The 26,707-nt window shown below is 40.3% G+C and overlaps 2 protein-coding genes across 4 annotated transcripts in view; both read right to left on the bottom strand.

Annotated features, from left to right (window-relative positions):
* Positions 1-9,135: 9,135 nt before the first annotated feature.
* On the bottom strand, positions 9,136-17,731 carry LOC117795087 (prolactin receptor-like). The gene is made up of 3 exons (XM_034655670.1): positions 17,687-17,731; positions 16,323-17,295; positions 9,136-16,226 (listed from the first exon to the last, which is right to left on the bottom strand). Exons 1-3 carry the CDS (start codon positions 17,729-17,731, stop codon positions 16,168-16,170), a joined length of 1,077 nt encoding a protein of 358 aa, XP_034511561.1. The 3' UTR covers positions 9,136-16,167.
* Positions 17,732-18,304: 573 nt separating this feature from the next.
* Positions 18,305-26,707, bottom strand: part of PRLR (prolactin receptor) — a 31,834-nt gene continuing 23,431 nt past the window's right edge. For all 3 annotated transcript variants that reach the window (XM_034657020.1, XM_019799866.2, XM_019799869.2), the window contains 2 exons: positions 25,492-26,464; positions 18,305-25,395 (listed from right to left, as the gene is read on the bottom strand). In XM_034657020.1, the coding sequence (XP_034512911.1) occupies positions 25,337-25,395; positions 25,492-26,464 (1,032 nt within the window). In that variant the 3' untranslated portion in view covers positions 18,305-25,336. The remainder of the gene's footprint in view (positions 25,396-25,491; positions 26,465-26,707) is intronic.

Raw genomic sequence — 26,707 nt, 5'->3', positions numbered from 1 at the left:
AGCTTTTTATGCAAAAAATACATATCTGGGTCATGATTCCTACTTCTTTCACAATATTCTATCATCTGTTTTGTTTGATTTTGGAAAATTCTTTGGCCATTGTCATTTCAGTATTTCATCTTCTGCTGATATTTCAATTATAAATATATTACAACTTTTGAAATTGTTCCACAGTTCTTGGAGGTCCTGTGATGTTTTTCCCCCACTCTTTCTTCTCACTGTGTTTTAATCCAGCAAGTTTCTATTACCTATCTTCAAGCTCACAGATTCTTTTCTCAGCCGGGTCCATTCTGCCCATGAGCCCACTGGAGACATTCTTCATTTCTGTTACAGTGCCTTTGATTCCTACCATATCTTTTTGATTCTTTCTTAGAGCTTTCTTCTCTTTGCTTACATTATCCGTTTGATATTACGTAATGTCTGCCTTTTCCATTAGCGTCCTTAACGTAGTCATCATAGTTACTTTAAATTGTCTGATAATTCCAAAATTTGTGTTATATCTGAGTCTGGCTCTAATGCTTACTTTGTCTCTACTGTATCTTTCTCCTATCAGTTTAGCATCCCTTGCAACTTTTGGATGGAAGCTGGACATGCTGCATTGGATAATAGGATCTCTGGTGAGTAAGTCTGTAGTGTGAGGTTTTATGTTAACCTGTTTTATGTTAAAAGTTGGGATGTGTTTAATGTTTGCTATAGCTGTAGGTGCCAGAAGATTCAAATTCCTGTAGTGTCCTTGTTTTTTGTATTCCCTGTTGTCGTAGGGCTTCCCTTAAAAACTCCTTAAATGGAGTCAGGATCTGGCAGCTCTTTGAGCTGTAATTCACTGTTATTACACAGGAACCCTAAAATGTTATGATAGATCTCAGTCTTTTAGTGGGCTTATGTCTCTGGACTGTAACTTTCACACGTGCTTCTCCAGTTTCATATATATATATATGTATATAAATTACATAAATATGTAATTTATATAATTATATATTATGTATATATTACATATTATATATAAATTATTATATAAAATAAATTATATGTATAATTTATATACTATATTATATAAATTATAAATATAAATATATAAATATATTTTATAGTTTTTATATATAATATATAACATAATATAAATAATACAATAAAATGTATAATATACATATATTTAAACCTCCTACCCTCTACTCTCCTCCCTGGCCTTAGTTTCTCCAATCTATTTCCTTGAAACCTTCACTTTCTTCTTTTTTCTCTCTCTTAGGTGAGGTAGGAAGCAGAGAGGGGGCTGGAGTGGGAGAAATGCCCTTCGTGCAGCAGACACAGGGCTCTGACCAAGTCATTTCCCCCAGAGAATAGATCTTTATTAAAGTGAAGTCTCTGAGCATATTTCTCAATGATTATTCTTCCCCTTCCCCGGCCAGAGCAATGAAGGGACCTTCACTGTGACAACCTAGTGATATTCCTAGTGTAGGTGTGGCGCATGACACTTTGGGGTCCTCAATGACTCCGGAAACCAGGGAGCTTCTCATTCTCATGCTAGTCCACTCTCAGCCTCCAGCAATTTGGACAAATTGCTGTGTAAGTGTTTCTCTAAGTTATGGCTCCAGTGACTTCTGCTCCTGGTAAAGAAGGTCTAGGCTGTGACTTTCAGGATTTGCCTGTATCCCTAGATTTCACAGTGACAAGTCACTCTGCAACTTCAATTCCCTGATGGGTTCAAGAAAAGTCATTCGTTTCCCCTTTTCCACCTTCTTCTTGTAAGGAAGGTGGTGACAACTTCCAAGCTCTTTACATGCCGAAGAGGAAGTTGGAAGTCTTCATATATTTTACTTAGTAAGTCCCTATTGACAGACAGCTGTATTTACTGCATCATCCTAGGGCATAGAATTTTGTGCTCTAAACGAACTTGTTTTTTATTCCCCTTTGGATAAATCCTCAAAGAGAGGTTTCTAGGTCAGAATGTATGTACATTTTAAATGTACCCCAGTAAGAAGGCATCAGTTAACATGGCATAAGACTGTTTTCCAAGATGGTGGCTCTTTTGACCACTTTGGAATTGCAGTGATATCCCTTCCCCAGAATCCCTATTCTGAAAGCTGGATGAGGGACAAGCTTAGATTGCCTCCCATCTTCGTCCTCTGTCTAGGAGTCACTCAAAATAGCTATCTAAGATCTGACCTTAGGTTCACAGGCAAAATTACTATTAGACAGATATCTCAGGGATGCCTGGGTGGCTCAGTCTGTTAAGTGTCTGCCTGTGACTCAGGTCATGATCCCAGGGTCCTGGGATTGAGTCCCAAATCAAGCTCCCTGCTCAGCAGGGAGCCTGCTTCTCCCTCTGCCTCTGCCTGCCGCTCCCCCTGCTTGTGCGCACACTCTCTCCCTCTTACAAATAAATAAATAAATAAAATCTTTAAAAAAAATAATAAACCGATGTTATCTCTGAGTTATTAGAGTCTTTTTCTTCTCTTTCCTTCTCTTTCCTTCACACAGATTAGGTATAATTTTCTCCATTACATATGGAACTGGAGAAGATGAGAAAGGACCCCAGTTTACATGACTGGTAAACAGGAGGGGCAGGATGTCAGTTAAGAGGCTTGCCATCTCTATTCTTCTAAAAATGAATTACTTTGCAGCTTAAGAATGTATTTTATCAGGTAGGAAAATATTGTAATCTGTCCTTGAAAAAGATCATTGATAATTATGGAAACAATGGGAAACCATGGGGAAGTAATGGGGAAAATTATTAACCTGACAAATTCTGTTGTTAAGTTAATAATTATAAAGGATTCTTTTTTTTTCCTTTCTTTTTTTTTTTTTTTTGGTACACAGGTTGCTAATGATTTATCAGTTAAGTCTGAGTGGCTGACCTTTGCTCTTTGATCCTAGTACTTCTGCCAATGACAGAGCAGGGTCCATAAGAATTACTGAGGATAAATAACACTTTTCCAAAGGGATCCGTTCTCTTTCCTAACTTGCTTAGGAGTCCTGGAGTTGAAGGAAAGGGAAAATTCTGCAAGGATTTCAGATAAAACCCAATTTACTGGAAACCTCGTATTTCAGGTATCCCATTTCACAGTGAATGGACTGTGAAGGAGGGCAGGTGCAGGGCGTTCAGAATGAAGTAAAGAGATGGCAGGTGTTTTCAAAGAAATAACCACCATGTGGAGATGTTCTCTGATACCATAACTCTTAGAGTTTCATGAAGCACTGATTTTCTTGAAAAATGGTGCAAAGTCAAAGTCCTTCTATTTTTTTATTAGGATGCACTCTTTGGACCAGGCTCATTTCGATTTATTAGACTTAATATTTTTTAAAAGTCAGTCTGGAGAGCAGGACACACAATGGTCACCTCAGCCTCCCAGACTAGAGTGTGATGCCGAGGAGAAGAGAGAACTCATCCATAATGCTTCCCGTGTCCTGACACAGTGCCTGGCACACAGTACTCATCAAGCTTTGTCAGTACTGGGTATGGTCCAATGCTTGACAGGTAATTGAGAAAGATTTGTATTTAAAAGGAGGATCGTGGGATATGTGGGTGGCTCAGTCGGTAAATGACCAACTCTTGATTTCAGCTCAGGTCATGATCTCAGGATCCTGGAGCAGAGACCTGACTTGGGCTCCCTCTCCCGTTGCCCCTACCCCAGCCCGCCCACATGCACTTGTGTGTTCTCTCCCTCAAATACACAAACAAATCTTTAAAAAAAAAATAAAAGGTAGGTCTCAAACATCCAAATTAATCTCTTTTTGGTTACATGTATGGAAGATATATATATAGATATAGATATAGATATAGATATAGATATAGATATAGATATAGATATATTACATAGGCCCCTTAGCAGCTGGACTTCCTCCAGTTGTTCATTCCCTTGAATGTTGTAACCATAGGACAATGTCTCTTCCAGTTGCAGCAGGATGAGATTCAGTAGAATTTGGCTCCTGGTGATCGGGCTTGTTCCCAACTGGGAGAAGAGCTGACCCTAAACATAGGCACTCAGATACAGTGAATTATCTATAACTAGGACCTTTTATTTATATCCTGTTCTTATAATGATTATTACAGAATTGGCTGATTTAAATTGCAGATTACAAATTAATTCCCATTGTAAAAGAAAAACAAAGGAAGGGTTGCCAGAAGAGCAAAAGGGACTGACTTATCACCTAAAGGAGAAAATTCTCAAATAGAATGAAAAAACAAAATCTAGCTATGTGCTGTTTATAAGATGCACTTAATACATAGTGACATTGGACGATTGAAAAGTAAGAAGATAGAAAGAGCCCCATGAGTGAATTAACCAGTGGAAAGAAAGCTAGTGGAGCAATATTCACGTCAAAAAAAAAAAAAAAAGGGAGAAAAAATCATTAAGGATAAAGGACATCATATTTAACAATGATAGAGATAATTCATTAGGAAGATTGAACATTGAAATCTATATATAACCAATAGAATAGCCTCAAAACAAAACCTGATAGAATTACAAAGAGAAAGAGGAGTTTCTATAGTCTTAGAAGATTTTAACTTACAAATCACCTCAAAAAATTATATCTCAAGTAGCAAAAGAGATGAATCTTATGAATGCAAAAATCTTAAATAAAATTTTCGCAAACTGAATAAAACAAAGTTTGTAAAAGTACATCATGATGAAGTAGAATTCATTCCAAGAATGTGACAGTAATTTAGCATTAAAGCCTTTTCTCCAAATTAATTCTGTAATAATTTATACATTAGGCAGATAAAAGGTGAAAGCCACATTTTCATATCAGTAGATGTACAAAAAAATTGTTATCAGGAGATGTAGAGCTTTTAACACCAATTCAAGATATGAAATTATTAGCAAATTGGGAATAGAAAGGAATTTGCTTAATATATCTGAGAGTATCTGTAAAAATATATAGGAAACCTTATACTTAATGGTGAATTTTTGGTAAAATTCTCTTTAAAGTCAGGAACAAGAAAGAATGTCCACTACCTTCAACATTGTACTGGAAATCCAACTCCAAGAAATAGATCAAGAAGGTGTAAGAGATAGAAGGACTGGAAAAGAAGAAACAAACTTGTTAACAGTCTGATGATATAATTGTAAAAATGGAAAATCCAAGAAAACCTACAAATTATGAGAACTAATAATTGGAGGTCAATGAGGTTTCAGGATTCAGAATCAATATTTAAAAATCAGCAGTTTCTATATATAAGCAACAACTTCTCAGAATAAAATAATTTTAAAAAAGATACCGTTTACAATAGCAACAAAAATTTTATGGTGCCTCGGAATGAATCTACTAAAACACAAGCAGATATTTATGAAGGATCGCATAAAACTTTACTAAATACCATAGTAAATGAAGTGGTAAACCATGTTCATGATTAGAACACTATATTATAAAGATCTAACTTCTTCCAGAATTAACACATAAATTCAATTAACAAAATCTAATTCCCAGCACAATTTTTTTTGAAAGTTGATAGGCTTGTCTCAAAATTCATATGATGAATAAATGGCAAGAATAGCTAGAATAATCCTGAAGGAGAGATGGAGACGTAGGAATTAGTATACCAGATAACCAGACTGCATAAAACTGGGGTACTAAAACAGGAAACATCAGGACAGGGATAGATGAATCAACCACTGGGCTGGAATAGAAGTCCAGATGGAAGATTCAGACATCTGTAGAAATTTGGTAGATGATAAAGGTGACATAAAAGTTAAGCAGGTAAAGGATGAGTTATTCAGATACAGAACGAATTGATTAGGACAATGAAAGTTAAAACAGCAATGGTGTATCATTGAATGCTCATCAAATTGTCAAATATCTGACAACGTCAAGGAAGGAATGGACTCACCTACACAGCTGATGGTCATATAGATGGGTACAACGGCTTTGGAGAACAATTTATCCATAGTGAGGAAATGTTAGGATGCATCTTCCACATGACCCAACAGTTACACCCCTAGATGTATATCCTAGAGAAAATACGGCAAATTCCTAAAGAGTGAAGCTTGCATAAAATGTTCCTTGCAGGGTCATTGGTTTATAGTGGAAATGGAAATTTGATTAATATAGGGATTAACAAATAAATTGTAGGTATGTATACAATCATAACAGATAAATCCAATAAACTGAAGCTATTTGGATTTCAAAAACCCAATGCTGAATGAGAAAAAAAATCAAGGTGCATAATGGTATATGTTATTATCTATGTAAAATTCGTAAGCACCCAGGATAATTATATATATATTTATTTATGGGTGCATATATATGAGGTAAATGCATTTTTAATATGGCCAGAAAGGATACACAACTGCAGGATTGTAGCTGCCACTGGAGAGGGAGATAGAGAATCTGGTTACTGAGGGATGTATACTACACTTTTTTTTTAAAGGTCAGGAACAGATAGAGTAAAATGGTAGTATTTGTGAAGTTCGAGTGTTGTAAATGCGTCTTTGTTATATCACCCTCTGTAATTTTCAAGTGTGTGTGAATTATTTTACACAAAAAATATAAGATGATAAATGGGAGATTAAATCTCAGCTGAAGTTTTAAGTGAAAACAGGATAATTCTAGGTAGGAAGAATCAAACAAAAGAAAATGTGGATTTTGGGGCACTGAGATTTGTGGTTTAAACTTCATTTGGGAAAGTTGATTGTATATCAGATTTGCGAACTCTCCTTTTGATCATTCTTGGTTGTTCCCAGGAGGCCCAAGGAATTTCTGGGTGTTTCCAAACACACTTGTGTTTTTTAGGCTCAGGTCTGGCACATGAATAAAGAATGGGGGATCTTGAGGGCAGTGGAAAGGGAAGATGTAATACTAAGCTGAGTTGGAAGCAAGATGTCAGTTTTGATTTAGATTTAGTAAAAAAAAAAATGCAGAGAAGGTGTTGAATGACAAGCATAAAATGGCATACCTGAAACAAATGCTTTTGAAGAATGTTCTAAGACAAATATTGCAGCATGTGACTATGTTTTTAATTTCCAGAAGGGCTTAGCATGACATGTTGCCCTTTGTTTATTTCTTTTTTTTTTTTTTTAAAGATTTTATTTATTTATTTGACAGAGATAGAGACAGCCAGCGAGAGAGGGAACACAAGCAGGGGGAGTGGGAGAGGAAGAAGCAGGTTCACAGCAGAGGAGCCTGATGTGGGGCTCGATCCCATAACGCCGGGATCACGCCCTGAGCCGAAGGCAGACGCTTAACCGCTGTGCCACCCAGGCGCCCCGCCCTTTGTTTATTTCTTAATTTTTTTTTTTTTTTGAGAGAGGGCAGGGGCAGTGGGAGAGGGAGAGGGAGAGAGAGAATCTCCAGCAGGCTCTCTGCTGAGCCTGGAGCTCTAGGCGGGGCTGGATCTCGTGGCCCTGAGATCGTGAACTGAGCCGAAATCAGGACCTGAGCTGAAATCAGGAGTTGCATGCTTAACGGACCGAGCCACCCAGGAGCCCCTTCCCCTTCTTTAAAAAAAAAAAAAATGTCCTGGGGCTCCTGGGTGGCTCAGTTGGTTAGGCATCTGCCTTTGCCTCAGGTCATGATCTCGGGGTCCTGCGATGGAGTCCCACATCCGGCTCCCTGCTCAGTGGGGAATCTGTTTCTCCTTCTCCCTCTGCCCTTCCCCACCACTTGTGCTCTCTCTCTCTCTCAAATAAATAAATAAAATCGTAAAAAAGAATACGTCCTAGTAAAGTGTGTTGAAGCAAAGGAAAAACTTCTCAAAGTTGTATTTTCATAAAATACATGCTTCACGTGTATATAAAAAGACCCTCCAAAACCATTGTTCAGGAAGTAATTTATTGATTCAGTTTAAACTAAGCATTGTTACCATTGCAAAAGCAGTTGCTCTAAAGAAAGATAGAAAAATACACCGTAAGGTTATATAGTTGAGTAACAATACCAGTATTGATCATGTTCAGTAAAACCACTGGAAAGTGCCACTTAAACTCATCTCGTAATTTTTAATAATTTATGGAGTGAATATGTGTCACCTTAAAAGTACCTGTGACATTTTACAAATTCTTTCAAAACACCTGTATAAATACAATAGTAAAAACTCCTGAGCTCCCTTTTCTTATCCCAGTGTTCACTAACCCACAGCCATGTAGTGTTCTGTTTGACTGAGGTCTTCTAATCTTTTCTTTAAAAAAATATTTGATCACATTCATAAAAATATCTGTGCTTCAAGTCTGTTTGTCAGCCTAAGTTTTAATGTGCACCTGATCATAATAAGAGAAAAATGCTTGACCCTTGCGCTGGCAGCAGAAGTTGAGGGGGGAGGTGGGGGAGGTTGTAGGTAAAAGAATTCGAGATCTCCAAAGTAGAACATTCTTTTCCAATACCGAGAATGGGTTCAGTCTCACCTGCGTGGTTTGGAGGGACTCTCAGGGGGTAAATGCAACAGGAATCTGCTTCCCTGGCCAGTGAGGTCCTTTTTGGGGCCTTTGCAATTTAATTATATGAATGTTGTGTCTGGTGACTGACACTCCAAATTTTTTGGTTTAGAAGTAAAAGTGTGCACAAGAATTAAGGGCAGGTGGTACCAACATAAGCATGGAGGGGGTCAGTGGTGCTTTGACGGAAGCCATGTCGGAGCATGTAAGAAATTCCTCATTGTTCTTGTGAGACATGGCATGAAAGAATTAGGAGGCAGAGAAGTATGTGTAAAGCAGACCCCCACACTATTTTATAATTCTTAACACAAACATGAGCAGTCGGTGAGGGTTTCTAGATCCAGATTCATTAAAAAGAAAAGGTTATCATTTTACACTTAATCCAATGATTTTGTCAGAAATGATTGTTCGTAATGTGGACAAATCCTACCATTCAAAAGCATTCCATTTTTTAAAACGGTTTGGTCTTTCCTTTATTTCACAATGCTTAAGTGAGCTTCTCTGGCTTGAGCTCTGTGTTGCTCATTCCATCTCACGTTATTTTTAGCAGCTTCTCATGTGAAAGTGATGGGATGGAGGAAGGAAAGGCTGTTTTGCAATAGCATGGAAGGACGAAGATAAAGGAGGAAAATTGTTTTGGTCCAACTTATACCAACAGTTTCCAGATTATAGATCCCTTAGCAGCAAAAATTGCTTCAAGAAAATTGTTTCAGACACACACATGTTTTTCTGCTTATTTACCCATCAAATGAAAATAAAGGACGGGTAGGCAAGGGAAATCCACATTTATTGAGCCAGGCATGGAATTGGGTATTGTCAATAACATGAATAGAAATATAATGACCACATTATACTGGGATGTCTAAGGTTTTGTTTGGCAAGCACTGGTTTTGGCGTGCAGTAAAAGTAAGGATGTTATGACAACAGCAAGTTAGCATAATCTCCCATACTACTGACAAGGATTTAACGGTTCATGTTGTCCCCTCAAAATGGAAGGATAGCAATCCATGGAAAATGGAAAGTACAATGTGCAATAACCAAAGATTTACAGAACTAAAAATGCAAGATAAATCAGACAACTATAGTCCTCTAAAATTCTTTAAGACTAAAAAGAAAAAAAAGTAGACATTACAATAAGTACATGTAGAAATGTGTTTTTAAATCGAAACAAGACTATTTCTGATATATGGCTGACTTTTCCCATTCCATAATATATTTGGTGGCTAAAATCAAGTAAGGAAAATATTTATTTTTAGGGGTGTTAGGGAAATCAAATTGTGAGGAATATCATTATCATGGCTTTGGGTAACCACCTTGAGGCGACTCATCATTCGGGAAAAATCTGCACTCTATGGTTTTGTTGATTTACTAAGATTTACTATTCTTTCTGGCCTTTATTTGTCAGCCAGTTTTTATAAAATGTAAAACTGGTTATTGAGAAACCCTTGCATAAACCTACGAAGTGGTGAATTAGAAGGTGTATTCTCATGTTAAACCAAACCAAACCGAACCAAAACCAATCCCCAGCAACTTACTGAAACAGTCACTTCTAATTTCTCACTTCATGTTGAAGAATTTTGCTTGGTATTTTCTAGGGAAAGAGAAAAAGCAGAGGTAGTGAAAGCTCTGGAAATATGGAACCTTTTGCCATTACATAGTCTTTGCTTCAATATGTCTTTACAGAAAACACAGCTCACACAACAGGCTGGTTCTAGATTGCTGTGGTTTCCACATGAGACTCATGAAATTGTTTAAAATGAATGATCGAGCACAAAAGCAAGCATCATGATGCAAATAGCACTCAGGAAGTTCTCAGAAGTCACAGGAAGCAAAGCTGAGGGGTTGACTTTTAAACAGTGGCTGGCTTGTACTCTAATCATGTAACACCCCAGATCGGCGGTGCGATGGCGTCTGATAGTACTTCCAGACAAAGGATGAGAAAAAAGTTTGTACATTCGCAGTCTCAACAGAAATATATGATTACATTTTTTTCAGTTCTCTTTTACAGACATAGACACAATCAGACGGAAATACACAAGGATAGATTATAAATCACTATATAATTATTTTCATTTGCATTACACGATGAGTTTCACAATACAAGGATTCTATATAATGCATCAAACAGTTGAACCACATAAAGCAATATAATATCAAATAATAGAACAGTTATTTTAAAGTCAGGAATGTCACATGGCCAGTACGTCAAATATGCCACTGAAGAACAGTCAAAGCACGAGACGTGATATCTTCCATTTCTAAACAATAAGCAGCTTTGGAGGAAGGACAGTAGGATGAGAAGGGGAGGTAGTTACTTTTAAAAATTCAAAACATCTTATCAGAAATTTTATAAAACAAATTCGTTTTCAGAGGTATCTTTGCCATACAGATTTTTGACTTCAGATTAACATCCTAACAAGATTTTTTCTTCAGGATTCATGAAAGTTGCATGGAAAAACTCAGACTGTATTTTGACATTTATCCAGGTGAAGCATAATTTAAACCTAATTATTAAAGGTTTCTTTTGATTGATCACTACTTCACTAGCCAAAGGTTTTAGGGATCCCTGTTTTTTTAATTTAATCAGGAGCAGGTAAAAAGTTAATTAATAGAATACAATTGTCGGAGGGTCTCTGTGTTCATTGACCACAGTCACATAAACAGGCTATGTTTTTCCACTTTACACGTCTTAGTGCTTCTTGACTTGAGATCGGAGCATGTGGACAAGACGACGGGCACATGGTGTTGTGAGGTACGTACATCTCTTAGCCATAAGCTCAGAACACTGAATAGATTACAGATTCACTTTGTCCGATAACATTTGGGTTTAGCAGGCTACTGTCAGCATTTCGTGGAATCCTGAGATGCTCAAACCTCTGGAAATGTCCTATTTCCTATCTATTTTTTTCCTTTCATTGAAATAGATAGCATGATGATCTCAGACCCAAAATCACCTTACTGAAATACACAAGCATAGGGAGAGAACGCTTTGATTTGTAGATTATATCTGGTAATCATGGAAAAAGTCCAGGCCATAATTATACATAGAACTTCTGGTTACAATGTTCTCAAGCAATCATTTTGTATTTTTAAATTTCTACTTAAGACCTTCAGAACTGAGTCATCAGTGTAGCTTGGATTTATTAATGGCCTTTGAATTAATTAAGTAGTTAATGAATTGAGCTGCAATTTCTAACTATGCAAATCTCTACATGAGGTGACTAAGGACCCTCAATGTGCACCGTGACATCTGTGTGGCTGATTTAACATCTGACTTAGTCCTTTGTGGGGCCAAAGTCATCGTTTACGGATAACCTAGTTTCTTGTGCGTCCCATGGTTGCCAGGGTACATAATTAACTCTCAGGAAAAATACAGGCCCTAGAGCAGAAGAACAAAAAGGCTAGAAGTACAGATAGCTAAGAAGGAAAGAAGAAGCCAGGATGATAAGGAAAATCAAGCCAGCTTGGACCAACAGATGTCTATGGTTCTCTCAAGCTTTGTGACACCGTCCAGTTCTCAGGTTAAGGGCACATCAGCCATACTTTCCTGCATTGCACCTGGGCCTTTGAAACCTTGGATTTTACTGTTGTGCTGGAGCCAAAAAGGCAGAACATGAAATTTGTTCACTGAAGTACACACGAGGCTTTCACCAATGGCAAGTCTAGGTTAGCAACACTGGCAATGGTATTCCAGAGTCATTTGCATTTTTCTGTAGGCGTGCAAGCTTCCACTGAGCATGCATTGTCCTTTTCAGGCTAGGCATGCAATTCGAAGCCATTCAAAAGCATATCAATATGTTTTTAAATTGAGGAGTCTTGAATCACAGGGTGGCTGGCATATCCCCAATTCCTAGCCAGTCAATTTCTCATCAGACAAAATAAGTTACACTAGTCACATCAGCTCTATGGTAATTCGGTTAAGCAATAAATACAAAAATCCACTGAACAGTTGCTGGTTGGACCTCAGACCATTTTGTCATTCGCTTTCTGGTTTCTCTATTCATTTACATAAAACAAGTAAAATTTACTTTCCAATCAATACGCTTTTCTTGCAAAAACAAAACTTCTTTTTTATAAAAGTAAAGAAAGGCACTTTGTAAACTATGTACAAATCTGTTTCTTTCTTGTCTACACTAAGGAGATAGAGAAGATACTAAAGGCAGGGCCAAGTCTTTCTGCAAGTGACTGCAGCCGTGGAGCATCTCAAGAAAGAACCAGATTTCCTCCATAGCCAAACCGCATCCTGGAGCTCATGAACTCAGAGGAGTCTCCAATTCAGTTGGGCACTACAGGACAAGGGGTCAAACTCCTTGATCGTACAGGTGGTACAGGGATTGACCCACGCTGGACCAAACTAGTGAAAGCAAGTTTTTGGTACATACCCACCTACCAGAATTGGTCTTAGGCACTTAGGAGAATGGACGTTTGTTAAATGTCAGGGATGCAGCTGAGAATAACTTGGGCTCATGCTGAGGTGCCTTAAACCCATTCGTTGAAACTGACCAGACAACATTTTGCAGTTGGGGTTAGCAGCTTCCATAAATCACCCACTGGCTAGCCCGTCTCCGTGTGCTTTGTAACTTGCATATTTAGGTGTTTGTTTATAAAAACATGACTTTTTATAATTCAGAGCATATGGCTCTTTAAACCAACCGTGCAATAGTGGTTTATAATTCATCGGAAAGAAATAAAAAACAGAAGCCGCGGTCAGATAAAAGAAAAGTGATTTGGGGCTGTTGGACTCAGCAAAAAATAAGCATGGCTTGATTCAGTAAAAGATTATTTTTTCTAAAAATCAGAGCCTCATTCAGTATGTCTTGAAAAAAAAATCTCATGCCTCTTTTCTCTACACACAAACTTGCATGTTATCTTAGACTCTGATCCTGTACCTAATTTATAGCATCCATGTGTCGTGTTAATATGACTAGAACTGATGATTTAAAAGTGAAATCAAAAGAGCACATCACTGGAGAGTACTTGTGTGTCTGTGATGAACAGCAATTATTTGTGAGCTTACTTACGATCAAAGCACTGGGTAAATTATCTTTGCTGGAAAATATTCAGTGAGTCATGGAATCAAGGAGCCAGAGTTTGAAAGGATATTAGAGATGATTGGCCTGACATTTCCTTCAGAGGAAACTGAGGCCCAGGAAAGGCAATTGTTCTGAGCCAGGACTAGAACCCAGGTCTCTTGACCCCCAGTAGGCATCCTTCCACTGCACTAGCTGTCTCCTTGATAGGAAATATACCAGAAGATGAAAAAAAACTCCACTTAATTCAAATAAAGAGTGTTAATTGACCACAGAACTGTAAACTTGGCTTACTTAATGAGTGGCTAATTGGGATATTTTGGGGATTTACTTCAAGGTGAGTCATTAACCACAACAACTTTTTTCCACACATGCCAAGTCATATGTCAAAACAGGTTATTTTTGAATTTTCAAATTATCAAAGTGATTGATACACATTTTGGAGGAGAATGGACTATTTTGGGAAAAGTTTGGTCTGGAGTGGCTTTGAAAGGCAAAGTCTTTGGCAGAGTCTATCCCGGGGTGAGGGGTATATTCCCTGGCCCTCTTTGCGAGTCACTGTCTATCAATCTGTAAATTTAAACCCTAAATGGATTTTAAAAAAAGTATGCCTTCTCCTTACATAGAGTGTCACTGAGTGCAAGTGAGGCTTGACCTGTATTCCAAGAGAGGGTTGTTCCTATGCACTAAAGTACCTTTAGTGGAAACGGTGACCTGGGGCAGTTCTCCAACTTCACTGTGCACGCGAATCGTCCGAGGATCTTAGCAAGGGTCAGATCCGGATTCTGTAGGTCTCAGGCAGGGGAGCTGGGAGTCGGCATTTCCAGGCAGTGCCAGGCGATGCTGAGACAGCTGGTCCTCAGCGGGCCTACTTTGAGTAGCAAGGACCTAGGGCACTGGATGAACTTGGACAACTTTCCCAAATGTTCCCTTCTCTCTTAATGGGAGAAGAGAACTCAGATCGATTCACTTTGGTAATTCTGGAAGCCCTAGTGATGTGCTCACTTGCAGACATCAGGGCCACCGTGGAGTCCAGTTCCTGTCAGCCTGGGCTTGCTGCAGTGGGGTATTTAACCCCCAAAGGTGAGTGCAACTCCACTACATTCAGCTGGCGAGTAAACACAGAGGATGGATTTGCCATCAGATGAAATGAAAAACAGAGGGAGGCAATTTGATGAGTCATGAATGCTGTCTTTAAAATGGAGAGCCAGGCTTTTGACCGCTCTCGGGAAGGCTGCCCTGGGAACCAACTTGGAGATTCTTACTCCCAGACCCTGGCCTTTGTAGCTGCTGCCACCACTCCCCAGATGCTGCTTCCTCCGAACTTCTATGTGAACGCGTCTGGTGTGAGTGCCGTCTCTGCCTTGGCCAAGATTTCGCAAATGGACCTACTTCAGAGAGACACTAACTCCTGGCTTTGCTTACACTTTCGTGGCTGCCCAGGATTTCTCAGAACGCTCAAACCAAACAAAACCTTCTCTCGGAAACAGTACGTGAGAGGTCATCACTCACCTTTTCATGGTGCCTTTATGAATATTCACCTGGAGAAGAGCAGAAGCTCCAGAGTAGCCCTAAATTACAGAAGTAATTTCTGGTCTGTGGAAAGCCCTAAACTTCTGGGCTGGCGACTGCTGAAAGTACCACAGAGATAAAAAGAATCAGATAAACTATACTACGCTGTGCTGGAAATTGGATATAATCATCCACTTCATATTCCTCAATGGGCTTTGGGTTGCTATGGCATTTTACTCCACGAACAGGGGCTGTGACTGCGTATGCTACTACGTACCGCAAATACTCAGTTTAACCTCGTAGCAGAAAATACCGTACCCACTATATACGTAAACAGCTGTACTGGGAAGATAGAAAATAGTCTTTATTTTACCTAAGTGATAGAAAAATAGTCTTCAAAAATACATTGTGAAACTTATGGGTTTATATTAAAGTAGAATTTGTATGTACAGTAAGGCAGTATTTCCATTAGCATCCTGCTGTGATTATCTTTTAAAATTAGTCTTTGGGGATTTGTTGTTGTTGTTTTTTAAACCTAACAGAAGACTAGGGTGTATAATAAATGATCTCTGATGCTGAAATGAAACAGGAAAACATTTGAGAAGAATTTGCCACGTGAAACTCATTTACCTGTTGTGTTAGAAAATTTCACTTTCCAAAACTATTTTCTCTAGAGGCTTCAGAATAAAATACAATTTGGGGGGAGAGAAAAAAAACCCATGCTCAACAAATTCAAACCATTTTAAGAAAAAACTGGAGGCATCATTTTCACTTGCATATTGGCAATGTCTCACTAAGGTGATGGGAACTGCTGTAAACAATGTGTCTGGTGTTGTGGAATGCATTCTTCAAGTGAGTCGTATTTGGTTAATGTGAATAAAATGAAACAGGAGTGCAAAGGTTAAGCAAAGGTCAAGCAAAGGTTTGTTGGTTTTTGAAAGCGGTTTTCATGGTATTTTTCTCCCATGTATCACCTTCCTGTGGTAAACAACTGTGAGTATTTCATCTCCTTCTGTCACATACCAAACCATGAAAGCCCCTTCCAGAGCCTATACCCCTAGGTGCTGTCTCTCAAGAATATTAAAAGATGTGCTTTTATCTCATTGAACACATAATTTTATAACTAATAGCAAAAAAAAAAAGTCAACCTACAAATCACAGGAAACAAAACGATTTGTTCTGGAATCAGCTGTTGGAGAAAGAGGCAGCTGGTTGAAAATGGAGCATGAGGCGCGAACTATGGGCTGTATAGTGTCATTCTAACCACATTCTCGAGCATTCTCTAGTAGAGTGCGTTTCCTGTACTCTGTAGTGTTACCTGAAAAAAAATCACATTTTAACCGATCATTCCGTTAATCAAGCTATCACTGAAAGGAGTGCGTAAAACACGTGGGATCCAGGTAATCCAACCCACCCAGCTGGAGTCCGCAGCCGCTTGGGGCCGAGGCGAAGGCAGCCAGGTCTTCTCCCGTTGGATTCTGCGGCAGGGACGGCGGGGCCTCCTTGTCTGGTTCTTCAAACGCAGCCAGGCTCTGAGCTTGCGGATCCCGCACCAACACCAGGATGTTGTCATCCATCACCCTGGACACCTTAGCGTACTCCTTACTGGTTTCAGGAGCACAGGGCTTCTCAGCCTGGTTGCTGTTCTCTTTCTGTTTTGGGAGCAGGGATAGCGCTCCATCTCTGTTCACCTTGTGAATCTCCACATAATCCAAGGGTTTCACAGAGATGAAAGGGCTTTTCTCCTGGGGCAACAGCCATGCTGTGCCTTGGTCAGTCTTGGAACAGAAGCTTTCCACTTCCCTCCGTTCAGCTGCCTCTTCCTCCCCTCCAGGCTCGGTGGTTTTTGGAGATCTTAAAGCATGTGTGTCTGTTTTGTCCAGCGGAGTGGCCGAGGCCCCCCCTGTGCCCATGGCCAGCTTACACACCTCAGCGATGCTGTGGTAAGAAGATCTGGGGCTGTGCTGGCTGGGGGGCTGCGGTAAAGGCCACGTTGAAGATTTGGATCCGTCGGCAGGGAAATAGGGGATTTTGCCTTCCAGGCGTGTGCTCTGGGGGTCCCGAGTGCGGGTGACCTTTGCTGGGGGATTCTCTGGCTTCTCGATGCCCTCAGGAGTGTGAAATGTGGAGGGACTCACCCGGGCTTCCTCACACTTTTTAGACAGAAGGGAAGGGCTGTCGCAGCTGCCCCGGCCAGAGTCACTATCTGGATCCAGGGGCGCGGGCTTCGTATCTCGACCCGGGTGTTCTTTCGAATGGGCTGGCATCAGCTGTTGGTCCTCGCTGTCATCCACTTCTAAAAACTCCACCAGCAAGTCCTCACAGTCCGAAGTGGGAGGGAAGTCTTGGCACCCCAGGGCGCTCAGCAGTTCTTCAGACTTGCCCTTCTAGTAAAACACAGACACAAAGAGAGGCGGCCATTAGCTTCCTAGCACTCCACATGGGCATCACGGCCAAGCCCGGGGTCCTGACTGTGGGCAAGTGGGATGTACTAACGGCCCCGCAGTCTCCTGAATGTCAGACATTTATGTACCAGGCTATCTATAATCACCGCCTGGACTACGACTCATCTCATGTTTTTCTCTCAGTCAATTCATGATTTTAACTTAGTGTCTTTTTTTTTTTTAAAGGTTTTTTTTTTTTAACGNTCCCTGGCCAGTGAGGTCCTTTTTGGGGCCTTTGCAATTTAATTATATGAATGTTGTGTCTGGTGACTGACACTCCAAATTTTTTGGTTTAGAAGTAAAAGTGTGCACAAGAATTAAGGGCAGGTGGTACCAACATAAGCATGGAGGGGGTCAGTGGTGCTTTGACGGAAGCCATGTCGGAGCATGTAAGAAATTCCTCATTGTTCTTGTGAGACATGGCATGAAAGAATTAGGAGGCAGAGAAGTATGTGTAAAGCAGACCCCCACACTATTTTATAATTCTTAACACAAACATGAGCAGTCGGTGAGGGTTTCTAGATCCAGATTCATTAAAAAGAAAAGGTTATCATTTTACACTTAATCCAATGATTTTGTCAGAAATGATTGTTCGTAATGTGGACAAATCCTACCATTCAAAAGCATTCCATTTTTTAAAACGGTTTGGTCTTTCCTTTATTTCACAATGCTTAAGTGAGCTTCTCTGGCTTGAGCTCTGTGTTGCTCATTCCATCTCACGTTATTTTTAGCAGCTTCTCATGTGAAAGTGATGGGATGGAGGAAGGAAAGGCTGTTTTGCAATAGCATGGAAGGACGAAGATAAAGGAGGAAAATTGTTTTGGTCCAACTTATACCAACAGTTTCCAGATTATAGATCCCTTAGCAGCAAAAATGCTTCAAGAAAATTGTTTCAGACACACACATGTTTTTCTGCTTATTTACCCATCAAATGAAAATAAAGGACGGGTAGGCAAGGGAAATCCACATTTATTGAGCCAGGCATGGAATTGGGTATTGTCAATAACATGAATAGAAATATAATGACCACATTATACTGGGATGTCTAAGGTTTTGTTTGGCAAGCACTGGTTTTGGCGTGCAGTAAAAGTAAGGATGTTATGACAACAGCAAGTTAGCATAATCTCCCATACTACTGACAAGGATTTAACGGTTCATGTTGTCCCCTCAAAATGGAAGGATAGCAATCCATGGAAAATGGAAAGTACAATGTGCAATAACCAAAGATTTACAGAACTAAAAATGCAAGATAAATCAGACAACTATAGTCCTCTAAAATTCTTTAAGACTAAAAAGAAAAAAAAGTAGACATTACAATAAGTACATGTAGAAATGTGTTTTTAAATCGAAACAAGACTATTTCTGATATATGGCTGACTTTTCCCATTCCATAATATATTTGGTGGCTAAAATCAAGTAAGGAAAATATTTATTTTTAGGGGTGTTAGGGAAATCAAATTGTGAGGAATATCATTATCATGGCTTTGGGTAACCACCTTGAGGCGACTCATCATTCGGGAAAAATCTGCACTCTATGGTTTTGTTGATTTACTAAGATTTACTATTCTTTCTGGCCTTTATTTGTCAGCCAGTTTTTATAAAATGTAAAACTGGTTATTGAGAAACCCTTGCATAAACCTACGAAGTGGTGAATTAGAAGGTGTATTCTCATGTTAAACCAAACCAAACCGAACCAAAACCAATCCCCAGCAACTTACTGAAACAGTCACTTCTAATTTCTCACTTCATGTTGAAGAATTTTGCTTGGTATTTTCTAGGGAAAGAGAAAAAGCAGAGGTAGTGAAAGCTCTGGAAATATGGAACCTTTTGCCATTACATAGTCTTTGCTTCAATATGTCTTTACAGAAAACACAGCTCACACAACAGGCTGGTTCTAGATTGCTGTGGTTTCCACATGAGACTCATGAAATTGTTTAAAATGAATGATCGAGCACAAAAGCAAGCATCATGATGCAAATAGCACTCAGGAAGTTCTCAGAAGTCACAGGAAGCAAAGCTGAGGGGTTGACTTTTAAACAGTGGCTGGCTTGTACTCTAATCATGTAACACCCCAGATCGGCGGTGCGATGGCGTCTGATAGTACTTCCAGACAAAGGATGAGAAAAAAGTTTGTACATTCGCAGTCTCAACAGAAATATATGATTACATTTTTTTCAGTTCTCTTTTACAGACATAGACACAATCAGACGGAAATACACAAGGATAGATTATAAATCACTATATAATTATTTTCATTTGCATTACACGATGAGTTTCACAATACAAGGATTCTATATAATGCATCAAACAGTTGAACCACATAAAGCAATATAATATCAAATAATAGAACAGTTATTTTAAAGTCAGGAATGTCACATGGCCAGTACGTCAAATATGCCACTGAAGAACAGTCAAAGCACGAGACGTGATATCTTCCATTTCTAAACAATAAGCAGCTTTGGAGGAAGGACAGTAGGATGAGAAGGGGAGGTAGTTACTTTTAAAAATTCAAAACATCTTATCAGAAATTTTATAAAACAAATTCGTTTTCAGAGGTATCTTTGCCATACAGATTTTTGACTTCAGATTAACATCCTAACAAGATTTTTTCTTCAGGATTCATGAAAGTTGCATGGAAAAACTCAGACTGTATTTTGACATTTATCCAGGTGAAGCATAATTTAAACCTAATTATTAAAGGTTTCTTTTGATTGATCACTACTTCACTAGCCAAAGGTTTTAGGGATCCCTGTTTTTTTAATTTAATCAGGAGCAGGTAAAAAGTTAATTAATAGAATACAATTGTCGGAGGGTCTCTGTGTTCATTGACCACAGTCACATAAACAGGCTATGTTTTTCCACTTTACACGTCTTAGTGCTTCTTGACTTGAGATCGGAGCATGTGGACAAGACGACGGGCACATGGTGTTGTGAGGTACGTACATCTCTTAGCCATAAGCTCAGAACACTGAATAGATTACAGATTCACTTTGTCCGATAACATTTGGGTTTAGCAGGCTACTGTCAGCATTTCGTGGAATCCTGAGATGCTCAAACCTCTGGAAATGTCCTATTTCCTATCTATTTTTTTCCTTTCATTGAAATAGATAGCATGATGATCTCAGACCCAAAATCACCTTACTGAAATACACAAGCATAGGGAGAGAACGCTTTGATTTGTAGATTATATCTGGTAATCATGGAAAAAGTCCAGGCCATAATTATACATAGAACTTCTGGTTACAATGTTCTCAAGCAATCATTTTGTATTTTTAAATTTCTACTTAAGACCTTCAGAACTGAGTCATCAGTGTAGCTTGGATTTATTAATGGCCTTTGAATTAATTAAGTAGTTAATGAATTGAGCTGCAATTTCTAACTATGCAAATCTCTACATGAGGTGACTAAGGACCCTCAATGTGCACCGTGACATCTGTGTGGCTGATTTAACATCTGACTTAGTCCTTTGTGGGGCCAAAGTCATCGTTTACGGATAACCTAGTTTCTTGTGCGTCCCATGGTTGCCAGGGTACATAATTAACTCTCAGGAAAAATACAGGCCCTAGAGCAGAAGAACAAAAAGGCTAGAAGTACAGATAGCTAAGAAGGAAAGAAGAAGCCAGGATGATAAGGAAAATCAAGCCAGCTTGGACCAACAGATGTCTATGGTTCTCTCAAGCTTTGTGACACCGTCCAGTTCTCAGGTTAAGGGCACATCAGCCATACTTTCCTGCATTGCACCTGGGCCTTTGAAACCTTGGATTTTACTGTTGTGCTGGAGCCAAAAAGGCAGAACATGAAATTTGTTCACTGAAGTACACACGAGGCTTTCACCAATGGCAAGTCTAGGTTAGCAACACTGGCAATGGTATTCCAGAGTCATTTGCATTTTTCTGTAGGCGTGCAAGCTTCCACTGAGCATGCATTGTCCTTTTCAGGCTAGGCATGCAATTCGAAGCCATTCAAAAGCATATCAATATGTTTTTAAATTGAGGAGTCTTGAATCACAGGGTGGCTGGCATATCCCCAATTCCTAGCCAGTCAATTTCTCATCAGACAAAATAAGTTACACTAGTCACATCAGCTCTATGGTAATTCGGTTAAGCAATAAATACAAAAATCCACTGAACAGTTGCTGGTTGGACCTCAGACCATTTTGTCATTCGCTTTCTGGTTTCTCTATTCATTTACATAAAACAAGTAAAATTTACTTTCCAATCAATACGCTTTTCTTGCAAAAACAAAACTTCTTTTTTATAAAAGTAAAGAAAGGCACTTTGTAAACTATGTACAAATCTGTTTCTTTCTTGTCTACACTAAGGAGATAGAGAAGATACTAAAGGCAGGGCCAAGTCTTTCTGCAAGTGACTGCAGCCGTGGAGCATCTCAAGAAAGAACCAGATTTCCTCCATAGCCAAACCGCATCCTGGAGCTCATGAACTCAGAGGAGTCTCCAATTCAGTTGGGCACTACAGGACAAGGGGTCAAACTCCTTGATCGTACAGGTGGTACAGGGATTGACCCACGCTGGACCAAACTAGTGAAAGCAAGTTTTTGGTACATACCCACCTACCAGAATTGGTCTTAGGCACTTAGGAGAATGGACGTTTGTTAAATGTCAGGGATGCAGCTGAGAATAACTTGGGCTCATGCTGAGGTGCCTTAAACCCATTCGTTGAAACTGACCAGACAACATTTTGCAGTTGGGGTTAGCAGCTTCCATAAATCACCCACTGGCTAGCCCGTCTCCGTGTGCTTTGTAACTTGCATATTTAGGTGTTTGTTTATAAAAACATGACTTTTTATAATTCAGAGCATATGGCTCTTTAAACCAACCGTGCAATAGTGGTTTATAATTCATCGGAAAGAAATAAAAAACAGAAGCCGCGGTCAGATAAAAGAAAAGTGATTTGGGGCTGTTGGACTCAGCAAAAAATAAGCATGGCTTGATTCAGTAAAAGATTATTTTTTCTAAAAATCAGAGCCTCATTCAGTATGTCTTGAAAAAAAAATCTCATGCCTCTTTTCTCTACACACAAACTTGCATGTTATCTTAGACTCTGATCCTGTACCTAATTTATAGCATCCATGTGTCGTGTTAATATGACTAGAACTGATGATTTAAAAGTGAAATCAAAAGAGCACATCACTGGAGAGTACTTGTGTGTCTGTGATGAACAGCAATTATTTGTGAGCTTACTTACGATCAAAGCACTGGGTAAATTATCTTTGCTGGAAAATATTCAGTGAGTCATGGAATCAAGGAGCCAGAGTTTGAAAGGATATTAGAGATGATTGGCCTGACATTTCCTTCAGAGGAAACTGAGGCCCAGGAAAGGCAATTGTTCTGAGCCAGGACTAGAACCCAGGTCTCTTGACCCCCAGTAGGCATCCTTCCACTGCACTAGCTGTCTCCTTGATAGGAAATATACCAGAAGATGAAAAAAAACTCCACTTAATTCAAATAAAGAGTGTTAATTGACCACAGAACTGTAAACTTGGCTTACTTAATGAGTGGCTAATTGGGATATTTTGGGGATTTACTTCAAGGTGAGTCATTAACCACAACAACTTTTTTCCACACATGCCAAGTCATATGTCAAAACAGGTTATTTTTGAATTTTCAAATTATCAAAGTGATTGATACACATTTTGGAGGAGAATGGACTATTTTGGGAAAAGTTTGGTCTGGAGTGGCTTTGAAAGGCAAAGTCTTTGGCAGAGTCTATCCCGGGGTGAGGGGTATATTCCCTGGCCCTCTTTGCGAGTCACTGTCTATCAATCTGTAAATTTAAACCCTAAATGGATTTTAAAAAAAGTATGCCTTCTCCTTACATAGAGTGTCACTGAGTGCAAGTGAGGCTTGACCTGTATTCCAAGAGAGGGTTGTTCCTATGCACTAAAGTACCTTTAGTGGAAACGGTGACCTGGGGCAGTTCTCCAACTTCACTGTGCACGCGAATCGTCCGAGGATCTTAGCAAGGGTCAGATCCGGATTCTGTAGGTCTCAGGCAGGGGAGCTGGGAGTCGGCATTTCCAGGCAGTGCCAGGCGATGCTGAGACAGCTGGTCCTCAGCGGGCCTACTTTGAGTAGCAAGGACCTAGGGCACTGGATGAACTTGGACAACTTTCCCAAATGTTCCCTTCTCTCTTAATGGGAGAAGAGAACTCAGATCGATTCACTTTGGTAATTCTGGAAGCCCTAGTGATGTGCTCACTTGCAGACATCAGGGCCACCGTGGAGTCCAGTTCCTGTCAGCCTGGGCTTGCTGCAGTGGGGTATTTAACCCCCAAAGGTGAGTGCAACTCCACTACATTCAGCTGGCGAGTAAACACAGAGGATGGATTTGCCATCAGATGAAATGAAAAACAGAGGGAGGCAATTTGATGAGTCATGAATGCTGTCTTTAAAATGGAGAGCCAGGCTTTTGACCGCTCTCGGGAAGGCTGCCCTGGGAACCAACTTGGAGATTCTTACTCCCAGACCCTGGCCTTTGTAGCTGCTGCCACCACTCCCCAGATGCTGCTTCCTCCGAACTTCTATGTGAACGCGTCTGGTGTGAGTGCCGTCTCTGCCTTGGCCAAGATTTCGCAAATGGACCTACTTCAGAGAGACACTAACTCCTGGCTTTGCTTACACTTTCGTGGCTGCCCAGGATTTCTCAGAACGCTCAAACCAAACAAAACCTTCTCTCGGAAACAGTACGTGAGAGGTCATCACTCACCTTTTCATGGTGCCTTTATGAATATTCACCTGGAGAAGAGCAGAAGCTCCAGAGTAGCCCTAAATTACAGAAGTAATTTCTGGTCTGTGGAAAGCCCTAAACTTCTGGGCTGGCGACTGCTGAAAGTACCACAGAGATAAAAAGAATCAGATAAACTATACTACGCTGTGCTGGAAATTGGATATAATCATCCACTTCATATTCCTCAATGGGCTTTGGGTTGCTATGGCATTTTACTCCACGAACAGGGGCTGCGACTGCCTATGCTACTACGTACCGCAAATACTCAGTTTAACCTCGTAGCAGAAAATACCATACCCACTATATACGTAAACAGCTGTACTGGGAAGATAGAAAATAGTCTTTATTTTACCTAAGTGATAGAAAAATAGTCTTCAAAAATACATTGTGAAACTTATGGGTTTATATTAAAGTAGAATTTGTATGTACAGTAAGGCAGTATTTCCATTAGCATCCTGCTGTGATTATCTTTTAAAATTAGTCTTTGGGGATTTGTTGTTGTTGTTTTTTAAACCTAACAGAAGACTAGGGTGTATAATAAATGATCTCTGATGCTGAAATGAAACAGGAAAACATTTGAGAAGAATTTGCCACGTGAAACTCATTTACCTGTTGTGTTAGAAAATTTCACTTTCCAAAACTATTTTCTCTAGAGGCTTCAGAATAAAATACAATTTGGGGGGAGAGAAAAAAAACCCATGCTCAACAAATTCAAACCATTTTAAGAAAAAACTGGAGGCATCATTTTCACTTGCATATTGGTAATGTCTCACTAAGGTGATGGGAACTGCTGTAAACAATGTGTCTGGTGTTGTGGAATGCATTCTTCAAGTGAGTCGTATTTGGTTAATGTGAATAAAATGAAACAGGAGTGCAAAGGTTAAGCAAAGGTCAAGCAAAGGTTTGTTGGTTTTTGAAAGCGGTTTTCATGGTATTTTTCTCCCATGTATCACCTTCCTGTGGTAAACAACTGTGAGTATTTCATCTCCTTCTGTCACATACCAAACCATGAAAGCCCCTTCCAGAGCCTATACCCCTAGGTGCTGTCTCTCAAGAATATTAAAAGATGTGCTTTTATCTCATTGAACACATAATTTTATAACTAATAGCAAAAAAAAAAAGTCAACCTACAAATCACAGGAAACAAAACGATTTGTTCTGGAATCAGCTGTTGGAGAAAGAGGCAGCTGGTTGAAAATGGAGCATGAGGCGCGAACTATGGGCTGTATAGTGTCATTCTAACCACATTCTCGAGCATTCTCTAGTAGAGTGCGTTTCCTGTACTCTGTAGTGTTACCTGAAAAAAAATCACATTTTAACCGATCATTCCGTTAATCAAGCTATCACTGAAAGGAGTGCGTAAAACACGTGGGATCCAGGTAATCCAACCCACCCAGCTGGAGTCCGCAGCCGCTTGGGGCCGAGGCGAAGGCAGCCAGGTCTTCTCCCGTTGGATTCTGCGGCAGGGACGGCGGGGCCTCCTTGTCTGGTTCTTCAAACGCAGCCAGGCTCTGAGCTTGCGGATCCCGCACCAACACCAGGATGTTGTCATCCATCACCCTGGACACCTTAGCGTACTCCTTACTGGTTTCAGGAGCACAGGGCTTCTCTGCCTGGTTGCTGTTCTCTTTCTGTTTTGGGAGCAGGGATAGCGCTCCATCTCTGTTCACCTTGTGAATCTCCACATAATCCAAGGGTTTCACAGAGATGAAAGGGCTTTTCTCCTGGGGCAACAGCCATGCTGTGCCTTGGTCAGTCTTGGAACAGAAGCTTTCCACTTCCCTCCGCTCAGCTGCCTCTTCCTCCCCTCCAGGCTCGGTGGTTTTTGGAGATCTTAAAGCATGTGTGTCTGTTTTGTCCAGCGGAGTGGCCGAGGCCCCCCCTGTGCCCATGGCCAGCTTACACACCTCAGCGATGCTGTGGTAAGAAGATCTGGGGCTGTGCTGGCTGGGGGGCTGCGGTAAAGGCCACGTTGAAGATTTGGATCCGTCGGCAGGGAAATAGGGGATTTTGCCTTCCAGGCGTGTGCTCTGGGGGTCCCGAGTGCGGGTGACCTTTGCTGGGGGATTCTCTGGCTTCTCGATGCCCTCAGGAGTGTGAAATGTGGAGGGACTCACCCGGGCTTCCTCACACTTTTTAGACAGAAGGGAAGGGCTGTCGCAGCTGCCCCGGCCAGAGTCACTATCTGGATCCAGGGGCGCGGGCTTCGTATCTCGACCCGGGTGTTCTTTCGAATGGGCTGGCATCAGCTGTTGGTCCTCGCTGTCATCCACTTCTAAAAACTCCACCAGCAAGTCCTCACAGTCCGAAGTGGGAGGGAAGTCTTGGCACCCCAGGGCGCTCAGCAGTTCTTCAGACTTGCCCTTCTAGTAAAACACAGACACAAAGAGAGGCGGCCATTAGCTTCCTAGCACTCCACATGGGCATCACGGCCAAGCCCGGGGTCCTGACTGTGGGCAAGTGGGATGTACTAACGGCCCCGCAGTCTCCTGAATGTCAGACATTTATGTACCAGGCTATCTATAATCACCGCCTGGACTACGACTCATCTCATGTTTTTCTCTCAGTCAATTCATGATTTTAACTTAGTGTCTTTTTTTTTTTTAAAG

The sequence above is a fragment of the Ailuropoda melanoleuca genome, chromosome 3, assembly GCF_002007445.2.
Source record: "Ailuropoda melanoleuca isolate Jingjing chromosome 3, ASM200744v2, whole genome shotgun sequence".
Taxonomy (NCBI): Eukaryota; Metazoa; Chordata; class Mammalia; order Carnivora; family Ursidae; genus Ailuropoda; species Ailuropoda melanoleuca.
Note: the sequence above shows the minus strand (reverse complement) of the source record. Positions and strands in the feature narration are given on the sequence as shown.

Coding starts and splice junctions, on each gene's coding strand:
- LOC117795087 (XM_034655670.1), bottom strand. CDS start 17,731: ATGGCTTCCGTCAAAGCACCACTGACCCCCTCCATGCTTATGTTG. Junction 17,296..17,686: donor CCCCCTCCATGCTTATGTTG/GTACCACCTGCC, acceptor GTGTTTTACTAG/AAGGGCAAGTCTGAAGAACT. Junction 16,227..16,322: donor CGGCTGCGGACTCCAGCTGG/GTGGGTTGGATT, acceptor ATTTTTTTTCAG/GTAACACTACAGAGTACAGG.